The sequence below is a fragment of the Vipera berus genome, assembly GCF_964194415.1.
Source record: "Vipera berus genome assembly, chromosome: 2".
NCBI lineage: Eukaryota > Metazoa > Chordata > Lepidosauria > Squamata > Viperidae > Vipera > Vipera berus.
Window position 1 is genome coordinate 202815864 of NC_138203.1, and position 23045 is coordinate 202838908.

General features: G+C 38.6%; 1 protein-coding gene across 6 annotated transcripts; it reads left to right on the forward strand.

The window, feature by feature from the left end:
- Nucleotides 1-1280: 1280 nt before the first annotated feature.
- LOC308663799 (F-box/LRR-repeat protein 21-like) lies at nt 1281-21235 on the forward strand. 6 transcript variants are annotated; one of them, XM_081320505.1, is made up of 7 exons: nt 1281-1402; nt 3522-3628; nt 6697-6799; nt 12162-12623; nt 13862-13984; nt 15444-15615; nt 19432-21235. In XM_081320505.1, the coding sequence occupies exons 4-7, from the start codon at nt 12252-12254 to the stop codon at nt 20073-20075; spliced, it is 1311 nt and encodes a 436-aa protein (XP_081176631.1). In that variant the 5' UTR covers nt 1281-1402; nt 3522-3628; nt 6697-6799; nt 12162-12251; the 3' UTR covers nt 20076-21235. The 6 variants fall into 6 exon arrangements, with proteins under 6 accessions (XP_081176631.1, XP_081176628.1, XP_081176629.1 ...); XM_081320506.1 differs by lacking the exon at nt 1281-1402 and adding an exon at nt 1644-1737; XM_081320502.1 differs by lacking the exon at nt 6697-6799.
- Nucleotides 21236-23045: the final 1810 nt, after the last annotated feature.

Consider the following 23045-nt stretch of genomic DNA (forward strand, 5'->3'; position numbering starts at 1 on the left):
ATAAATTAGTTGCAGTTTCCAAGATTTGAATGAAACAAATGTCTAAAAGGCATGCCAATCCTGCTTACTTCAGCAACAAAGACTCCATGCTAGAATATGAAATATCTTCCAATATTTTTCTGCAGTAGAAAGTTCTAGTTTATGCAATATATAGTTTTTTTACATATAGAGGGTAAATATTTTATAAGTGTTTTTATGTAAATATTTTTATATCAAGAGGCAAAAGTTATTTTAATGAATACCTCAGTTCTAAATGTCCTTTATACAAGTTTCAGTATCAGTGGATCTCATTCCCTAGGGCAGAGGTAGGCAACCTTGGCTCTTTTGTGACTTGTGGAGGACTTCCAATACCCAGAATTCCTGAACCAGCCATGCTGACTCAGGAATTCTGGGAGCTGAAGTCCACAAGTCATAAAAGAGCCAAGGTTGCCTACCCCTGACCTAGGGCAAACATCTACAGCCTCAATTTTTTGAGGGGTGCCTATAAATCAGTCTCGACTCCTGGCAAATGTCTGGACAAGTCCCTGTGGTTTTCTTGGCAACATTTGCGAAAGTGGCTTGCCATTGCCTGCTACCTAGGGCTGAGAGAGAGGGACTGGCTCAAGGCCACACTAGAATTCACCACCTCCCACTTTCTAGTCTGACACCTTAATCACGACACGAAACCGGTTCTCTTATAACCTCAACTACCAGCAACGCTTGCAGATAATTCATGAGTACCCAACGGGATTGTAGTTCTTAATAATAAAAAAGTAACTTCGTGTTTGTATTTTTTTAAGAAAAACACCTGCCTTTCAAACTTGAGTCGTCTTAATGTTTTGATTCCCTCTTACTATCACAAAAATGTTGCATTAACTCTTCGCCATATTCCCCCTTCTTCGCATCTTTGCTTACAGACTCTACCCCACGTCCAAAAAAAAATAGCAAGACGACCCGCTAACTTTCCCGACGTGACAAAAAATAAGCACTTTCTACCATCTTAAACGCCCACAAATCCGCTTCAGCCCAAAATGGTAGCAGCGGTCACGTGGCGAACTCGTCGTCACGGCCGCCGTCATCGTCGCAGGGTACGCGCATGCGTTATTGCCTTTCCCTTCGTTCCGGGAGGCTGGAGGGGTGGAGAAGGTAGTACCTTCGACGTCCGCAAGAGAGCGGAAGCGAGCGACAAGAAGTTCGAACTCGCGAATCTGGGTCAACCGGTTGCGTATCAGCCAAGCGCCTGCGCGGAAAGAACACGTGGGTGAGCGGGGGGGGGAGGGCAAACAGCTGTCAAGCGGCAACGCCCACTCCAGCTCGGAGTCGCGGAAGTAGGTCTCGGGTGCGTCGCGTGCGGCTCCTTCGCCCCTCTCTTGGCAGGCGCTGCGCTGCCTGGATCCCGGCAGGCGGGGGCGCGACGAGCGACGTAAGTGTGTGTGGAGGGAAGGGTTTGCCACTTGGGGCGAGAAGATTGTTGCTTCTGCGCCAGAAGCCTGGGCCTGGCTCTGGGTCCGCGGACGCCGGTGAGGTCAGCAGGAGTTTGGAAGGTAGTGAAGGAGCCCGGGACGCCTTTGGGCAGCAGCGCCATTTGGCTGGGAGGTCAGGGATAGCGGCGGAGACATGTAGAGGGGGCTAAAGGAAAAGGCGCCGCTTGGATGGGAAGCCGCCTTCTAAGTGTTGATAAAGCTCCTTGCCAGGCTTCCCGGGCCAAGTAGTTTCGTTGCATTCTGGCTTGGCGACTGTCGGTGGATGGCCAGGCAGGTAAACTCTCATGAGAATAGCTTCTTCAGGGTGCAAATAATTTCAAAGTCGTGATTTGCAAGAGAGGGCTGTGTGGCTCATCTATATTTTATTTATTTAATTCCATTTATATCCCGCCCTTCTCCGAAGACTCAGGGCGGCTTACAAGCTTAGCAGTAGCCTTCATTCTATGTATATGCCTGCTTGTTAGGGCTTTCACACACACCCCAAGCGGCATTATTACAAAGTCAGCTTAATTGCCCCCAACAATCTGGGTCCTCATTTTACCTACCTCGGAAGGATGGAAGGCTGAGTCAACCTTGAGCCTGGTGGGATGCGAATCTGCACTAATTGCAGGCAGCTGGTGTTACTTAAGGAGGCATTAGCCCACTGCTCCACCAAGGCTCTTTTATATCTGTGTGCGTGTGTATGTATGTATATATGTGTATGTATGTATATATAGCATGTGTGTGTTGTGTATGGGTAGATATATACTTTTGAGAGCAGGCATTTTTAACGTGGGCCAATGTGTTCACGGTAAAAAAAATGACAGTGAAGGTTATCTTATCTTCTTTGAGATTATTTCTCCCCGCAGGAGAAAGACTAATGCAGGTAAAATGGTAAACCCATAACAGAGGAAAGAAATAGGGCTGTCTTTCACTAGAAGCTCTTTCTGGCCACCTGTTGTTTTGTTTACAGTAGTCACTGTTAGGTCACTGAACAGAAAAAAAGCAAACTGAAATGAAAAAGGCCAAAACCATGAGTTTGGTGTGCGCTGGTGACATATGCACACCATAAAGCAATTATACTATCAGAAACCTAATAACTTTCCAAGAAGTGACAGGGAGGCCTGAACCCCTGGGGCTCATGGAGAAAAAAGAAAAGTCAAGCAGTAGCCTAAATAAGTAATTGTCAGAAATTCATCCATAGACTGTGATTCATTATGAACTAAAAATCTGCTTGATGTAAAATTCCATGTGTGATGGTATGCTTCACGCAGCTGTTTGTAAACAGTACAGCTGCTAGACATAACTGCATTTTTCTCCACATCCATATAAGTCTGGTCAGTGCATCTTCAAGATGGGGAAGCAAAACACTGGGTACTTTCATCTTTTATGCCTTTATTGCTAGCATGTTACGAACATGAATGGTGCTATTTCTTTAACAGAGTGCCATTGTATTATTTTGACATATACATCATGAAAGAATACATCTCTGTAATGTAGTGGCTACTGTTTGTCCTGACAGGTTTTGAAGAAGTGCAAATGCAGAAGTCTTCATTACAAATTGGAGTACATCCTAAAGCAAATAGACTTCCAAAGAAAATAATGCTTTGTTTATCAGGCAGCTGGAAATAGTGTTATTATAGAATTGGGTATAATTTGTTTTAAAATGCATTTTCTGATAATATTTTCTACTGAAACTGGTTTTTTAACACAGTTATGTTTACTGAAAATAAACAATTACTACGATAGTCCCATCTAGTTCTCCCCGGGGAGGGTGCAGAAAGAGATGACATGTCAAATGCCAGTGACATACAAAATAACTATGGGTCAGCACAGTTTATATCAATGGGCTTACCTCCTGTCTCAGATACAACAGAATAGCATATCAATCTAGCTGTAAGGAAGAGCTTATGGAATTTGTTTTTCTAAGATGAAGAAAATGAATTCTCTATGTATAATATGAGATTAGAGTCAGTTGTAATGATGATTGCATTCTTGCATTTTCTGAAAAGCTGAGAAGACTGTTCTGAAGTAATGTTTTGGCAGATTATAATAGAATTTCTTTACTGTTTTATATAGCATAAAAGTACAAGCAGGCAGATGCAGGTGATTACTTCATGGCCACAGTTAACCATTGGGATGAACATCATTCATCCAGCATTGTGTAACGTGGACCAGCATTTTAGGTAAGGAAATACTCCTACAGAAAGATGTTGCAAAGCCTCACTTGGATTTAATTTTATCATTCTAATTAATACCAAAATATTATTCATAAAAGTTTGCTTATATGTTTTTTCAGAAATATGTATGCTATACCTAATAATCATCTTGATTCTGTTTTATTGCCATGTAAACCAAAAAGATATCTTCTGCAAGACTTATCATATATCTTGGAAAATATTGGAAGAGTACTATAATTCCTACAATTAGATTATATTAATTTAAATTAAATTAATTTTCTGTGACTACTTCTCATTAATTTACTGTTTAATATATTAATAAATATTACATCCAAAATGTCATGACTGCCCTATATAGCCAGTTTCTGAACTTATGTATATATTTACTTGAAAAATATCTGTTGTTGTTGTTAGCTGCGAAGTCGTGTCTGACCCATCGCGACCCTATAGACAACGTTCCTTCAGGCCTTCCTGTCCTCTACCATCTTCTGGAGTCCATTTAAGCTCACGCCTACTGCTTCAGTGACTCCATCCATCTGACTTTTGGTCAAATATTGATATTTGGGTTTTTTAGTTATTAAAATAAATAACTGATCTGCAGAGATATTTACTAAAGTAACAATTTTTTTTGGTATCTTTTCAGTCCTGTGCTCTGGTATGAGTAGTTTCTCTTTTTTCCAAACCTGGCAGGGAAAAATCTCACATCTTATAACCTAATTGTATTTTATTAATAATTAGAATTATATTTTGCCTTTTTATTCAGAAGATAAAGTATTATAGGTCTGCCTCCTCATTCCCCCCGCCCCCCATAAGAACCTATGGAGATAGATTAGATAGAGAATAACTGGTCCAAAGTTACCTAGTGAGCTTTTGTGACAATTCTAGTGTCTCTAGTGCTAGGTCTAACACCTTAGTCACTTCACAACACTGGTTGTCATCATTGTAATTCAAGGCCAGCTGATTTGTGAAACTAGCCATTAGGCTGGAATTAATTTAAAATGCTTCAATCTATTTGGGTATATATTGTTATATATGAAATATTTGTGGTGTATTTATTCTGAATAAGATACCAGATAAAGTTTTATGATGTACGAGTCACTAATCTCTACAATATTCTGCTCTATGCTTAAATTAGCTGAAAGGAAATATAACTGTTTTCTATATTGCATGACCTAGCCAGTATTTTATGTCCAATTGTAATACATATTATCTCTGAAATATAAGTACAATGTGCATAATATCTTACTTAAAGCATTACTATAATAAGAGGTAGTATAAGCATTACCATGTATTAACAGAAGTCATAGTGGACTTATTAATGTCCTCAGAGCTAGAATGGCCGAGGTGATGTTATTTTCTGGAGGGATTTGTGATGGAATCATAGTTGAGGCTTTGGGGCCAAATACCACTATTGGAAATGCAGTGCTCTACAACCAGTCTGTTGGTAAAAATGGCATCCATGAGTACAGAATTTCTGTTGGGCACTTTCTGAAGAGTAGAATTTAAGACCACATTATTATTCTTCACAATTAAATTATTTGCCATCTGGAAAAGCCAAACATGACTCGGGTTATACATCCTGGATTCAGAAGTGTATAGTATGGAAATATTTAATAGACTAGTAGTGAACAATATAGAGTTATATTGAGACTTCATCATGCTTAAAGTAGTTCCCCTGAAATCAGTGATATTCAATTTAGCTATATTAGGTTGTTTGTTTATTTCAGTGGGTCTGCCGTTAGCTTCCCTTAGTTTTTATTTAATCTATTGTATTCAGTTTTCAAGCTTTGAAAAATAGCAGAAAAGTTTATACAGATTTGATTTTCTGTTCAGGATCTACCTAGCTTATTAATACATACAGATTTTAATCAAAGGATGAGAGGATAAAATGTTAGTGGTGTGGTCTTTTATATTTTGCTTGATTGCATTTTTTAAGACCTGTGATGTAAGTTGACTCTGCAACCCTTTCAGGGCAGGGCTCAAAGGTACCCTACTATAATTCATACATCAGACCCATCTGATTTTACAAATGCATGTACAGGTAATCCTTGAGTTACGAATGTAATGGAGCCTGCCAATTACATTCGTAAGCCGAGGATTCGTAGGAGTGAATCACGTCGCTTGAACGTGATCACTTGCTGTTTTCACTCATGCATTCGCTAATCGAATACGCGGGTCCTTAAGTGCACGAGCTATCTCAGGGTGGGGAAAGCCATGGGGGGGCTAGTGCTTCTGATCACCCAAGGCCTCCCCCGACCCACTAAGATATATCATGCTTACCTCTCCCCCCCCAATCCTGCCTGACCGGGTCACTTACCTTACATAGATCTCGATGATCAAGGGAGCTGTCTCCTCTCCAGCCTCTCTGCTGTGGTTTCACCTTGAGCAAAGGCATACTGAGGCCTGCAGGGATGAGAGATTGCGTCCCGATAGGCTCTGGTTGTCTTTGCAAAAAGCCTTTGCCGCCAAGAACGGAGGCCAGGAGGGATGCGCATGCGCCTCCCAGCCTCAGTTCTTGGAAGCAAAGGCTTTCAGAAAAGGCCTTTGCCGCCGTAAATGGAGGCCCAGAGGGACGCATGCGCCCCTCCCGGCCTCCGTTCTCGGTGGCAAAGTTTTTTGTAAAGATGGCAAAAGGCTTTGCAAATGGATGGAAGTTTCAGTGCTTCAGGCCTTCCCTCCATTGCAAAGTCTTTTGCTCATCTATTCCATTTGCAGAGAACAAAGGCCTTAAGTACTGTGAGATCACTCGAGGTCTCACGCTAATGATCTCGTGTGATCTTGCAGTTCTTTAGGCCTCCATTCTCTGTGAATGCACCAAAGGCCTGAAGCACCAAAACACGCTAAGAAACTGGAGGCTCACTAATTTGCAAGGTGCATAGGCCCAGTGCCTATGGCGACCCGACTGGGGGGAGGGGGGAATAGGCAGGACAAATGTTACAGTGCCTCTGCAGTCATTTTTAAGGGTTGTTGTGCTGTTGTGTTATTCTGATTTATATAATATTAATGTATATATTTTTATACATGTATACATTTCAAATATAATATTTTCTTCAAATATTTTTAAATGAACTTAGTGTATGCAATGGCTGCTAGAGTAACATCCCCGGTGGCTGAATTCTTCTGACTACAGAACATATATACAGCAGTGATGATAGCAGTAGAGATATCTTCTGCAGTGTTGTGCCTTGATTGAAGGTAACTGCTTCTCAGAATGGTCTGAACCTTTGGATTCCAGTCCATCTTGCCTCTAGAAAATACCATGATTGGGGACTGGGGCTGGGGGGGTGGGGAAACATCTTTCAGTATTTCAAAAAGATTTGTCTACAGTGGCCCAAGCTTTAAAAAGACCCAAGCTTTAAAAAGGATAACAGGCTATTGTGATCTGAAACCAATTCATTGTTGAGCTCTATTATTGGTCAGCTCCGGATGGCTCCCGACCTTCGCTCTTTCCGACGTGATCTAAAAACCTATTTGTTTGAACAAGCCGGCCTGGTCTGATGGGTTTGGGGTTTTAATTATTGTTTTTAAGTAATTTATTTATTGTATTTGGGCACTATGGTTTAATCTGTTTTTAATTTTTGTATTTTGGTATTTTTGGTATTTATTGCCCTGTTCACCACCCTGAGTCCTTCGGGAGAAGGGCGGTATACAAATTAAATTAAATAAATAAATTAAATAAATTTAAGCCTTTTCTCTACCCCATACACACAAAAAGACTTTTACGTGTCTTTCTTACTGTTTCTTCAACTCGCTTCATGTTATTTTGCTTACATCCCTGTATTCTGTGTGCAAGATTAATCTATTGAAAGTTTTCACCAAAAAAGAGTTTTAAACTATGAAACTACAACTTCTAATCTTTTAACTGGCACACTGATTTCCGAAGGAGAATTTGCAGCTTTGTAAAGGAACTAATAAATTGGTGCATAGCAGCAGTTGAGCTAGTCTATTGATTCTATTTGTTATTATTGGTTCTATTATTAATATACCTCTGAATATTGGTCTATATTTCGGGATGCTATGAGTAGGAGGAATGCCATTCCATTGCCTGTAGTAGATGTTGGTCTAATCCACGGGTCGGCAACCCGCGGCTCCGGAGCCGCATGCGGCTCTTTGAGCCGTCTCCTGCGGCTCCCAGCCGCCCGGTGCGCACGCACCTCTTTGAACGGGCAGTGGTGCGCGCGCACCTCTCCAAATGGAGAGTGGCACCGCCCGTTTGGAGAGGTGCGCGCGCACCTCCCCAAACCTTTGGAGAGGTGCGTGCGTACCTCCGCGCGAACGGGCAGGGGCGCCGCTCTTTGAGGAAGCTGTCACGGCCCGTCTCCGAAGCTGCCGCTTTCGGCAGCTTTGCAGACGGGCCGCGGCAGCTTCCTCAAAGAGCAGCGCCCCTGCCCATTCTGAGAGGTGCACGCGCACCTCTCCGAACGACCGGAGGTGCGCGCGCAAAGCGACAGCTTCGGAGACGGGCCGCTACAGCTTCCTCAAAGAGCGGCATCTCTGCCCGTTCGCGCGGAGGTACGCGCGCACCTCTCCAAAGGTTTGGGGAGGTTCGCGCGCACCTCCGGTCGTTCGGAGAGGTGCGCGCGCACCTCTCAGAATGGGCAGGGGCGCTGCTCTTTGAGGAAGCTGCCGCGGCCCGTCTGCAAAGCTGCTGAAAGCGGCAGCTTTGCAGACGGGCCGTCGCTGTCGGGCAACCGGGAACCGGTTCCATCTCACTTTTTTTTAAAAAAATGGCTACCGCGTGCGTCCGCGCATGCGCAAAAAACCGTTTTGCGCATGCGCGTGCATGGACACACGTACGCGGCTCCCACTTTTTTAAATTTGTGATAGAACCGGTTCCCAGTGGCTCTTTTCCTTTTTTAGGTTGCCGACCCCTGGTCTAATCATTTGTTCTGTTCCTAAGCCATTCTTATTTTTAATACTTTTCACTACTAATCTCAATGAGACAAATTTAATGGATCTGACTTCAGACAATTAGGCTTACATCTGCATAGAATTAGTTTTAGAACCTATGCTGTACAGCAGAATTTCTCTATATATTTCATATATTTCATAGGGCAAAGAGATGCAGATAGGGTTATATATTCAGATGCAACTTTTCTGTTTTATCATGCGTACACATATAAAGTTGTACAGTAATATATGTAGTCTTAGTCAATTCTTGTTTTATTCACTGGATTTAAATTTCAGACCATTCATTAGTCATTAGCTATAACTGACTAAACTGATAATGAAAGTCTAGTATATTTGATAAAATGATGAATTTCTTAAATAAATTTGAAACCATTAAGCTTAATTTTTATTTGATTAAAAGCTTTCCATCAAAGAAAGGGAGATTTTTGAAATTTTACTTGCCAACTGCAATTTAACATGCAATTAATTAGACATTTTTAGTTAGAATTCTTACTTAAGTCAATGTAACAAATTAATAATCAGTAGTGCCTAAAGAAACGTAATTAATATAAATACTATAAAGCATATGTCTCTATTAGTAGCAGTTTTGTACAGCTTTGGAGGGGAAAAGAGGATATAAATGCTTGAATAAAGAAATTTATATAATAGCCTTTTCAACCAATCCAAAGTTGTCATTTTTAATTGGTATCTTTTCCCTTTTGTTTATGTATCTAGATTCACAGGTCTTTCTATTGTTGCCATCTAAATGTTATTTGGAATTTAAATCTAGGAACTTGTACGTGCAAGGCATATGTCCTATGTACCATCATTGTATAAATTAAACATACTTTAAATATATTTACTTAACTGAATCAACATTATCCATTCAGTATCAGTAGCCTGATCTTTATGATAAAAAAATTCATATTGTTGCAATTAGAGAAAAAGTATAAAAGAAATAATCCTCTTTTTTAATGGGTCTTTTTATGGTATGTCTTGTAAATTTATTTCTGCTATTAAGTAGTTTCTTTTAAGTTTCAATATGCATATATGTATTTATTTATTGGGTTTATAGGCTGCTCCAGTCTGCTGACCCTGGGTTATATGGAACAATTAAAAATATATAATCATGTAAAATAGCAACTAGAAATAATATGATTCAGGAATCATGGCTAAAAATGTTAGCAATTGTAAAGAAAGTCTTTCAATAAAGAAGCCAACGGAACAATCCACCCTCCTTGACTTTATTGATTATTTCAATTTATATAGTTGCCTATCTCAAATTCATGACTCTGGGCAACTAACAGTCATATATATATATATATATATATATATATATATATATGTATATGTATATGTATATGTATATGTATATGTATATGTATATATGTATATATGTATATATGTATATATGTATATATATATATAACACTACACATAGGATAGCGCTAAAAACAAACTCATCAGTCACAAGCTGATGTAACTAATCTATCCTGATCACCAGACATGATGGGACAACCCATTTCTTAAAAGAGAAAGGGCCAATCACATAATGTGCAGAATGCTATTTTAGAGAAGGGGAACAGTGACTGAAAGGTCATACTTACATGGCTGTAAAAGATGAGAGCCTCTAATAGAGGGGGACATATAGGGAGCCTCATAGAACCTATCATGCAGGTAGCTGTAGGTCCAGCGTACTACAGTAATCCAATTAAGCGACAGACATTCCAGAAAAGGGTTTTCTAGATGGAACAGAGCAAAGGCCTCTTAGGCATAGCTGCCATCTGCTCCTGAAGCAGGAGCTGTGAGTCTGAGAGGAAGTGCAAATCCATTTAAAATTAGTGATGGAATCTTCCAGGAAGCAGCTGACCTTTCAGACCCACAGTGACTCCCATCTTACTGGAATTAGGTCTTAACCTAATCCTCTCCCTCTGAAAGGACAGCTGAAAGTGCTTTAATAGCATCACTTACTCTACCAACGATAAAGATGTATACATTGGTATTATCAGAAGACTGATTAAATCTGACCCTGTGCCACTGGATGATCTTACCATGGGGTTTCATTTACCTGAATAGGAATGGGGAGAGTGAAGAGCCCAGAGCATTCCTCACTTAAGAGGTTTAAAATTTGGTTTCTTCCTCAATCCCTTTGGGAAGGAGGAGAACCACATAGAGATAGCTATACATATTCCTTTTGGGGGGAAAATATTTGTACAGTCTGTCCACAATAGCCAGTGGCAATCAATTTCCTATGAAGAAATCTCAAATAGTAAATAACTTAAGAGTCTATAGAAGGGACGTGGTGGCTCAGTGGGTTAGGACACTGAGCTTGTCAATCAGAAGGTCGGCAGTTTGGCGGGTCGAATCCCGAGTGCCGTGTAGCAGAGTGAGCACCTGTTACTCGTCCCAGCTTCTGCCAACCTAGCAGTTCGAAAGCATGAAGAAATGCAAGTAGAAAAATAGGGACCACTACGGTGGGAAGGTAACAGCGTTCCATGCGCCTTTGGCGTTTAGTCATGCCGGCCACATGACCATGGAGACGTCCTCGGACAAGCGCTGGTTCTTCGGCTTTGAAACGGAGATGAGCACTGGCCCCTAGAGTCGGAAACGACTAGCACGCATGTGCAGGGGAACCTTTATCTTTACCTTAAGAGTCTATTACGCTATGGGTGCAGCAGTTTAACCTGCAGTTACCTTATTTCTAAGACTGTACTGCCAAAATTGTTATTGTTATTGTTGATTTCACCATCACCCCTGTCAACTTCCTAAGAAAGGAATAAGGGCAGGAACCTTCTGAGAGGTAAACCATCTATATTCTCACTCTCACTACCATTTTTAGTACAAGGTCAAGCCTTTTTAAAGAAAATAATATGGGAAATTTATGAAGATGAATACATCAAGCATGATAGACTATAGTCTGGATTTCCTGTAGAGAGAGAAAGAGAGTGCATTCCAGAGGAATAAGAGGCAGCTTAATTCAAATACTTTGTGTGAGAGAAAGAGGGTGAAGACAGCCACTCCCTGATAGTTCTCAGAGTATATGCTCGATGTCAGAAAGTAAGGTGCTTGAGTTTGGCAAGATTGATGTCAAAAGTAAGACAGACATGTGATTCTTCCAAGCACATTTCTTTATTCTTCCACACCTATAAGACAGAATCTTTCCAAACTGATTCCTCTGGAATACACCACTTTCCTCTTGGGAATTCAGACTGCTACATTCCATCTCATAGGAAATCACTGCTAGACAAACTGTTTTCATCTTCAAAGCCCTGAAAAGAATCCTGAAAATGGCATTTTCAAGACTTGCCTTGAATATAACAGTGGGATTTGGAACAGAGTCATATATGTGAGATGGACAGCTATATAAATGTAATAAATAAATTAATTTCCAAAGGTCTATAGATACCACTTTGCTGTTAAAACTCATGGAGGGCGAAGTGATCTTAAAGTCAGCCACATTTTTTCCTGGATGTCAATCAAAGACATCCAACTGACCATGTCAAAGTGGGGGTCTGAATGGCAGTCATCCACCTTCAGATAATGCCTAATCTTTCTAATAATATGGATTTCATTGTAGTATTTTTCTTAGAACAAAGATTGTCTGATTTGGCATTCTGAAAGTCCTTTAATTTTGTCCCTGTTTTTCTAGAGATCAACTGTATTTGAAAACTTACAGAAAGCTTTGCCACTTCTACACAACTCAACAGCATTTGACGTGACTTTTTTTTTTCTTATCGGTATGAAGAGAATCAAGGACACAGTTAAATATGAAAATCCCATTGTTCAAACATTAGAAAGCAAAAAAAAGCAAAAAACTGGTTTTTATAGTTCAATGTTTGGTGCATCTCATTCTTTCAACTTGATTGACTGGGGAAACCTGCCAATCCATATAGTTTTGCAAATCTTTCAGTGTCTGCCTCTTGTTGATCGTGCTCGGGCATCTTCAGTTTGCCGGCGATGGAATGAGGTATTTCATATCCCTGATCTTTGGAGAAAGTTTGAATTTGAACTTAATCAGCCTGCTACGTCTTACTTGAAGTCTACTCATCCCGATCTTATTCAGCAGATTATCAAAAGACATGCTAATCATTTGCAGTATGTAAGCTTCAAGGTAAAGAATGTTTTACTAACTCTGAATTTTGTTGTATGTTTTGCACCTTGGATTGCATTTTCTGTTGTTGTTTTTTGTTTGTGTGGGAAACTTCTTTTATATATTGCCTACTTGAAGTATTGAAGAAATGGTAATTAGAAGTGTTAAAATAGATTTGGGGACTCCAGCTCAATCTTCTCTTACACCCTTGTCCCTTCAGCCCATATGTGGTTCACAATATCCTCCAGTTCTTAATATATTAATATATGCTAATATATATTGCAAGTGCATGTATTATATGCCATATGCTAAATAAATAAATAAATCCCCCAGTTCTTCAGAGCAGAAGGTGTGGGAGGAATTGCTGGCAGCAAACAATACGTTTAGCACAAGTGAATAAACATATTTATATACAGACCAAACAAAAGCAGATTGAAATATGGATCACTCATCATTTGTCATCACATCTAATTTTAGAAATTTGTGGGAATAAACATGTAAGGGACTGTCTTTGACTGTCTCTTGATTGAAATCTTAGTGTACTTTCTTTAAAATTGAATCAGTCTTGATCACCTGTCAGCTACATCCTAGTAAGTGCACGGTGGCTCCTTATATTTTTAAATATACAGGTAGAACTTGCTTAACAACTGCCTGTTTAGCAACCTGTTTAGCAAAGGTTGAAGTTATAATGGCACTGTAAAAGTAAATTTACAACCAGTTCTTGCATTTACAATCATAGCAGTATCCCTGTGGTCACATGATCAAGATTCAAATGTTCATAAGCAGTAGGTTTTTATGATTATTGCAACTTCCCATAGTCATGTGATCACACTATTTGCATGCTTTATAGCCAGCTTCTGACTAGCAGAGTCAATGGGAAAGCTAGCCCTAAAATTGCAAGTTGTAGTCACACAATGTATTGTTTAATGACCTATGGTGACTCAGTTAACATTGGAAGTGTTGTAAGTCCATTGTGATCACATGATGTCTTGCTTAATGATCATATTAGTTGCCAGGCCCAGTTGTTGCAAAGCAAGGACCATCTGTATTCAATTTATGTGTGCTTCTTTGAAGTCCTTATCAGCTTCTATATATATTTGTGCACCTTTCTGTTCAAGAATTGTAGGTGATGAGTGGTTAACTTTAATTAACTGATGAAAAACAGTACTTAGTAGTGTTGAGAATCAAAGGGTTCCAATATGCTTTAAAGGAATGGCAGCATGAGATAATCTTTATCTTGATGAAATGCTGTTTTTCAGGTTGACAGCAGTACTGAGTCTGCAGAAGCTGCATGTGATATTCTTTCTCAGCTGGTGAATTGTTCTATCAAGACACTTGGCTTAATTTCAACAGCAAAGCCAAGTTTCATGGATGTTTCTAAGGTATTGCTTGCAAAGATATGAACTTGGAAAAGTGATAAATTCAACTATTGTATACATATATTTGGGGACAAAGTCTATATAATTTTTCCCCAGTGTGTCATTTTTGGAAATAATTCATTGATTGGTTTTGCTTTAAGAACAACGTTCTGGTACAATAGGAACCTTTACAAATTGAGAGACAAAAAATGACTTTTTCTGTCTCTGCTGCAGTTCCTTGTCATTTCTAGAAAATCCATCAATCCTCTGGAACAAAGTGAAGAAGTAGCTGCAGCATAAAGAAGTAATTAGTGAAACTGTTTTCCATCCTTTTCCATTCACTGAATCAAATATTGCTATGCAAGTGAAGCAGCACAGTTGTGTACCACTCTATTATTTAAATAAGCAGGTGCTACCGTGAAAACCTTACATCATGACAAATGCTAACATGAGAAAACAAAAGAATTCTATATATTGTTGAAAATATTACATTAGTAGTATGTTGATCACTTGATGATCAGTACATAGGCAAAAATAGAAAATATACCAAGTTTGAAAAAATGTTATGGATGGGATGAGGTTGCTGAAATAGAATGCTCCAAATCCATGTTCTTTGAAATTTACGTATATTTCCTGTTTCATAAAATAGTTTTGTAAGCGCTGGAATATTCAAGTTATCTACTATCATTTTAGTTGCTTCTGAAAATCTTAACCATTTGCCGATCCATTTATCTGCACATTTTTACAATTGTATTGCATATTTTTGCTAAATTAGATAAATAAGCATTCAAGATGGTTTATTATAATTCACAACACTATCCATCATGATCATGCTGACTAGAGGTGGGGAAGTTTTAGAGCAACATTCCTGATAATAAAATCTACAAGAGTGGTTTGTTTAAAACAACAACAACAACATCCTCATGTCATTGGACTACTTTCAGTATAATTCAAGTGAACTTCCACTCAAACAGTACTTCTTCACAATTATTTCAAATCATTTCATAAATTGATGTAATTATAATTACTTCAGAGTAATTCTCTTCCCACAATTCATTTTCTGTTTGTGTCTCTAATTTACTGCAGTCAATATTCAACTAACCAGACGGGGTGAGGAGAAGTAATCTATTGCTCAATGTTTTTCTTTCATCTAAATGACATAATTGGTTATAATCTTTTGGCAAAATTATGCTGTTACCTCGGTATTTGAATTTGATCTGCTGAGTAATTCAGCATGAACTTAATATCTCATTATAAACTTAGAAACCATCTTTATTGCGTTTAGGACTTGTGTACTCATAAAGAAGATTCATTGATTGTTAGGAGACTGCTCTTCAATATTAATAGCTCTAAACCTTATGTATATTTTATGGTAATGACTCATTAAATACTTCTAGATAAACATCACTTCTGAAAGTGCAATGAATTTATAACTGTATAGGCAATGTATATGAAATGTTTCCTTTCTAATTTGTTTGAATAGGCTCATTTTGTATCAGCGCTGACAGTGGTGTTCATCAATTCCAAGTCATTATCTTCCATTAAGATTGAAGATACTCCAGTAGATGATCCATCCTTGAAGGTCCTTGTTGCTAATAATAGTGATACTTTAAAATTGCTTAAAATGAGCAGCTGCCCTCATGTGTCCCCTGCTGGTAAGTAATAAACCCAAGTAAACAATAATACAACATTGCAGCAAGAGTGATGAACTGTTCTAATTGTATTGCCTTTGCCCTTTAGTTTCAAAATTAACTTGCGATATAGAATTTTTTTCATGCCATTTTTTACTCTTGTCATTGCAGCTCCTGGGTTCATTCTTAACTAGAAACATTGAATAGATTTTTGGATGTAGCAACAGAGGCTAATCTTTTAAATGAAGAAGCAGGTTTGTTATATTACAGTTTGGTAATGTTAACCTGCTGTGGAATGCTCTGAATTTCATAGAAGCATAAAGCATAATATCTGAAGGACTTTTGAAACTTAAGCATCCAATCCCTTGTACCAAAATGGCTTCTTAAATTCTCCCATCTTTCTTCTCATTGGAGTGGTGTGTAGTTGGTCTTATTTTGGGAACATTACTGACTCTCCTATATTGTTTAATCTGAGGATAGCCATCCATGGGGTTCCACCTAGTACTTCTCTGAGTTTGCTGACATTAGCTCTCCAGAAATATAGTGCGTGCCATATGACCAGCATACCGTATTTTCCAGCGTATAAGACGACTGGGCGTATAAGACGAGCCCCTACATTTCCTGTTAAATTATAGGGTTTGGGCTATACTCGCCGTATAAGACTATCCCTCTTCCAACGCACACCAAATAAAAATTAAAAAACATCAGATTTGATTTTAATATGGTAATTTTAATTCAAATGCTTATGACATGCAGGTACTTAGTAGGAAAACTGTCACTTATAAACATAAGGCTGTTTGTCATCAAACATGTAAACATAAAACAGTGCAAGTGGATTAAACTTAATAATAATAATAATAATAATAATAATAATAATAAATAATTAATAATAATAATAAGTTGGAAGGGACCTTGGAGGTCATCTAGTCCAACCCCCTTCTAAGGCAGGAAACCCTATACCATTTCAGACAAATGGCTGTCCAGTCTCTTCTTAAAAACTTCCAGTGTTGGAGCATTCACCACTTCTGTAGGCAGGTTGTTCCACTGGTTAATTGTTCTAACTGTCAGGAAGTTTCTTAGTTCTAGGTTGCTTCTCTCCTTGACTAGTTTCCATCCATTGCTTCTTGTCCTGCTTTCAGGTGCTTTGGAGAATAGCTTGGCTCCCTCTTCTTTGTGGCAGCCCCTGAGATATTGGATCACTGCTATCATGTCACCCCTCACCCTTCTCTTCGTTAAACTACACATACCCAATTCCAGCAACCATTCCCTATTTTCCTAATTCACTTTTTCACTTTTCCTAATTCACTCTAAAGCTTTCCCTGTGCAGAGCCTTAAGTAACACCAGCTGCCTGCAATTAGTGCAGGTTCGCATCCCACCAGGCTCAAGGTTGACTCAGCCTTCCATCCTTCCGAGGTAGGTAAAATGAGGACCCAGATTGTTGGGGGCAATAAGCTGACTTTGTAATAATGCTGCTTGTGTGGGGGGGTGAAAGCCCTAATAAGCAGGCATATACATAGAATGAAGGCTATTGCTAAGCACATTGATTTGTGCTTTAAATTGTAAGCTGCCCTGAGTCTTCGGAGAAGGCCAGGATATAAATGGGATTTAAAAAAAAAGAGCAAATGGGAGATCCGCTCCAGTTTTTCCAGCCAGCCTGCCCAGTTCCTGAGTCAAATGTGTCCTTAGAGCTAAGCAGCTGCTCTGGCAGAGGCATTCCCCACCTGCCTTTCAAGTTGGGATAAATTACAGCTGCTCTTCAACTTTAGAAGGAAAGACGTCCAGACCCCAGCCTGTAAAAAATCACAGACTGCAGCTTCTTCTCCAATTGGTCCCGCTTTCCCTGCACAGACTAAATGAAAGATCCGCTCCAGGTTTTCCAGCCAGCCCTGTCCCTAAAGTTTCAGCACCCGGCGTATAAGATGACCCCTGACTTTTGAGAAGATTTTCATGGGTTAAAAAGTCATCTTATACACCGGAAAATACGGTATTGAAAATCAGTATGTCATGTTCTGTTTAGCTCTTCAACCAGCTTTTCCCTGTTGATTAAAATCAGATATAGGAGCACCAGCCACCTTTTCCCCCCCTTCATTTTCTTTTGGAAAAATGAACAATCAACAGTGGAAGACTTGACTGATTTGGTTTTCCAGCTGATGTCCAGGTAATTGAAGTCTTCCATTATTACAAGATCTCTCTTCCATATGTCTTTGTAATCTTTTGCCTGACGTGGCCATCTGTAGCACATCACCACAATAATATGCTTGTAATTTCATATCTCAAGGGTACTTTTCTAAAAGGCAACTGGAGTTCCTTGTTTTTTTTTCCTTGAAAACATTACACTTCTGTTTACAACACAGTCCTTTCAGTAGTCCCAAGAAGGTTCCATGCCCATTTGCACTCGGGGGACAGAGATACATGGTCTATAATTTTTTAAATAAATTACACTCTTCAGTTTGTGCATTCCCCTATGCGTTCTTCTGGTAGTTTCTTTCTACCAGACTTAAATAATGCTTAGTAAATTATATTGACTTTTCTGCATTAAGTGCTCTATTCTTTTAGTTTGTTCTCCATATATCTCAAAGAATCAGAGTCCAAACTGTTTCCATTGGCACAACGTGTTTAACCAATTATTTGATTCTTGTAGAATTTCTTGTAAGGTCATATCATTCAACAGGAAATGGCTAAAAAAATACTGCTGGTACCTCTAGATTCATTGCTGTATTATACAGAAATTCAGTTCCTTGCAGTATCTTCAGACTATATCAAATTCTATCATTTGTTTCAATGTGTCTCAGTAGAAATTTATAGTCAGGAACTTTTCTATCATGTTCTGAATGTGAGACCCAGAAAAGAAGTACATTTCTCTTCATAAGTTGACAGGTTGCTACTTCAAAATGTTTCAATAGGGTGTCTCAAATCTTCACCACTTAATCATTTCATCCTCTTTGGGGCAAAGAGAGAAATCTTTTCCTTTCCAAAACCCGTGTAGTCCTCTTCCTTAGCTCTGTATCCAGTTGTTCTTTGCTGAGGGATCCAGAAGCACCATAAATGGAGAGGCTCTGGAAATCATCTTTTCATCCAAGCGGTCACGAGCCTACTTGCAACTTGCAACACATGTTCTTTTTTTAAAAGATGACAACAAACATGGTTGTTCTGTGAGAGTCATAAGAGTTACTATTTTGATTTGTATGTTTTTCACATCAGAAGATGGTTGGGGGAGAGTTTTGCTCACTAGATACCTAGTTAAATAGGTATTTAGTTTATTTATTTTCAGATCAAATTAGGCAAAATTACAAATCAATGATTGTCGAAAGATTTCACAAAAATACCTCGATTACAAAATAAAATTACTTAGTGGGTTTAATTATGCAGAATTAAAAGTGAAAAAGGAATGGAACTAAAAACCCTCCTTGCATCACATTTTTGTCTTCCTGCTGACAATATATGTTCCTGTGACCAATTAAATCTTTGCAAGTTATGTCTATTATGCATGGTTTTGGACTGAAGTTGTATTGAAAGAAACATTGATTTTAAATATTTTTTTCTGAATGATTTACTGTATGTAAATGTTTTGTTTAGAACATGTCACTGCAAAGAACCAAATGATAAACCTATTGATATCTTGATAGTATTTCTGCACTGAATTTGCAGATGTGTGTTTTCTGAACAAACAGAGGAAATAATATAGAACTTTTCCCAATCAATTTCATTATTCCCCCCCCCTCCCGTTCAGAATACATTAAAATATTTGCAACTTTGCTGGGCATATGAGCACTATAGCATAAAAAGATAAATTGAAGTATATTTTATACACTTAGGTTGAATTTTCTATCTTTTTTTAGGAATTCTTTGTGTTGCTGACCAATGTCACGGCCTTAGGGATCTGGCCCTTAACTACCATCTACTAAGTGATGAACTGTTGCTGGCTCTTTCAAGTGAGAAGCACGTTAACCTGGAACATCTCCGTATAGACGTTGTAAGTGAGAATCCTGGACAGACTGAATTTCACACCATCAAAAAGCAAAGCTGGGATGCGCTGATTAAGCACTCCCCTAAAGTCAACATTGTGATGTACTTCTTCCTATATGAGGAAGAGTTTGATGTATTCTTCAGGGAGGAAACTCCTGTAACTCATCTTTACTTTGGCCGTGCCGTAAGCAAATCAATGCTTGGCCGCATTGGATTGAACTGCCCAAGACTTATTGAATTGGTTGTCTGTGCTAATGGTCTTCAGCCTTTGGATGATGAGCTCATTCGCATTGCTGAACGTTGTAAGAATTTAACTGCCATGGGACTTGGTGAATGTGAAGTTACCTGTCGAGGCTTTATTGAATTTGTAAAGATGTGTGGAGGCAGACTCAGACAATTGTCCATCATGGAAGAAGTGCTCATTCCAGATAGTGACTATAATCTGGATCAAATTTATTCTGAAGTTTCCAAACATCTTGGAAGAATGTGGTTCCCTGATATGATGCCTACATGGTAAACTGATCAAGTCATAATTATTCTATGCAAATGAGGAATTCTGAATCTGAGATATAATACTGAATTATTTTCTTCAGTACTTAATTATGTAGTGGCAATACCATGCCCCTTGAGAAATGGAATATGGACTGTACTGAAGTATATAGATTGAAAGTACATTTCTTAAATATTAAGTGCTTAGATTATTCTCCAATTAGAATAATTTAAAATTATGTCTTCAATTTTCACAGACATCATCTGGTACAAAGTACTACACTGCTAGTATTGTATCTGATACAACTGGCCTTCTTTGGTGTCCCAAATTTTAAACTAAAGCTTGTTTTTCCTTGTCCTCTAATGAAAACTGATGGTAATGTACAAACTTGTAAAAAGCAGCAGTAACACTATTAGAACTGTGGCAAATGTATAACTATGTGCTACAAAAGCTAGTGTTATAAAAATCTGCCTGAACATTCTGTATAACAGTAATAATATGCTTCTTGGCTGCAAATTGCAGGAATGTAAAACTTCAAATATTGGGGTTCTGTTACTGACATGTTAGTGGAAGAGCAGTATAGATCTGGGAATTAAGAGTTCAGAATAAAGGAGAAAAGTCTGTATCTCCTGATGAACTTGTTAAATTTCAAATCTTGTAATTTGCCTTATTGAATTACTGAAAGTAACATGAGAAAAACATACTTGAACAATTCTCTAAAGTTCAGATAAAGCTATCAGTATGTAACATTCTGCATTATGGAAAGATTTAGCAATTTAATTGTTAGTGTTTAAAACAAACCCAAGTAAAGTCATCTCAACCTTTTTTTTCAGTGAGTAGTTTTGTAATAACTAGATCATAATGCTGTGTATCAAACAACGTCAGAATGTTGATGTACATGTACAAAAATAAAAGTCTGTGAGATTAATGTATTTTTATTACTATTGCTATATTAAGAGTTATTTATCCAGGTGATAAATAATGACAATAGGTATAAAATAAAAATAAAAACTATATGTTCCCTACAGTTAATAGTTAAGAATGTATCAAACCAAAATACATACCTTTACATTTGAACTAATTGATACAGAATTAAAATTAAATGCAGTATGCTCCTATTTATTTATCTATCTATTTATTTATAATGTAACTGCAACCTGTCAAATAAACAGTGTCATCTTGCGGGACTCGGGAAGTATGTCTACTCTATTGCCATTTGGAATGATCTCCCTGCAGACATTTCTAGGGCTTCTACTCTTCTGTTGTTATTAAAGACCTGCTCTTGGGAACAGAGTGATTCTTTGGTGGTTTGGTTTTAAATTGTAAACAGCTTATAATTTTTATTTGTTTGTTTGGTGACACAGTGGTTAAAGTGCAGTATTACAAGCAAACTCTACCCATAGTCTGGAGTTCAATCCTGACCGGCTCAAGGATGACTCAGCCTTCCATTCTGCTGAGGTCGGTAAAATGAGAACCCAGATTGTTGGGGGCAATATGCTGATATTGTAATCCACCAGAGAGTGCTGTAAAGCACTCTGGGGCAATATATAAGTCAAAGTGCTATTGCTATTGCTAAAATTGAGCCAAATTCTGTATTTATATTTTATTTCAGGAAGTATTTGAATTTATTGGGAATTTTAGTATTTGAATTTATTTTAATATTGTATTATAGTTATATTTAAATATAAAATGTTCAAAAGAAACAGACCTACCAAAGGAGGAGGTGGAATTGCATTATATGTAAAAAAATCACATCTCTTTAGAAATGCATACAACCAAGGATAAAAACCTCTTTGATTGCATATGGGTTAAAATAAAAGAAAAAAAGAATGAGAATGTGTACACTACAGGCTACCCACCCAAGCAGAAGAAATAGATAACTTTTTGCTAATGTGTGTAGAAAACACACCACAGTAGAAATGGGGGGAGGGGTTAACAACCATGTCAATTGGGAAACCTAGTGCTTAGACTTATATACCACTTTACAGTGCTTTACAGTGGTTTAAAGACTCAGCATATTGCCCCAACAATCTGGATTCTCTCATATTACCAACCTTGGAAGGATGGAAGGCTGAGTCAACCTTGAGCCAATGAGAATCGAACTGCTGGCAGTTGGTAGTCAGCAGAATTATAGTTTACATACCAATCAGGCTGTCATCAATATCTGGGAAGGTCCTGGAAAAGATAATCAAGCAACAGATCTGCAGACACCTAGAAGTAAGCACTCAATGTGTAGTCTTTAATAGAACTACTACATGGAGGGAAGAAAGCAGTAATGCAGGAGTGTCAAACTGCCAGCCCGCGGGCTGGATGCGTCATCCGGAAGCTGTGCCCATCCCATTGCCGGCAATGGCAAAACCATCCTGATCCATTGCATGATGTCACGTGATGTTGCATGTCTACAGTAGTGTATCTCAAGTTTCTGTCTTAGGCCCAGTATTCTTCTGTATCTTCGTAAACAATTTAGATGGGGGATAGAAGGGGAACTCATCAAATTTGCAGATGACACCCAGCTGGCAGGAATAACCAACATCCCAGAAGATAGACTCAAGATTCAGAAGGATCTCATCAGATTTGAACACGGCCCTACCTATCAAAATGAAATTCAAAGTAAGGGTTTACATTTAGGCAAGAAAAATCAAATGTACAGGTATAGCAGTAACTGTGAGAGGGATCTTGGAGTCCTAGTGGACAATCATTTAAACAATGAGCCAGCAGTGCCCGGCAGCCACCAGAAAAGCCAATGCAAGCCTAGGCTATATTAACAAAGGGATAGAATCAAGAACATGCTTTAGTACTGCTTTATAATGCCTTGGCAAGACCAAATGTGGAATATTGTATCCAATTTTGGTTGCCACAATATAAAAAAAGTGTTGAGACTGGAAAGAATGCAGAGAAGAGCAACAAAGATGATTAGGGGGCTCAAGGCTAAAATATGAAAAATGGTTACAGGAATTGGGTATGTCTAGTCTAGTGAAAAGAAGGACTAAGTGTGAC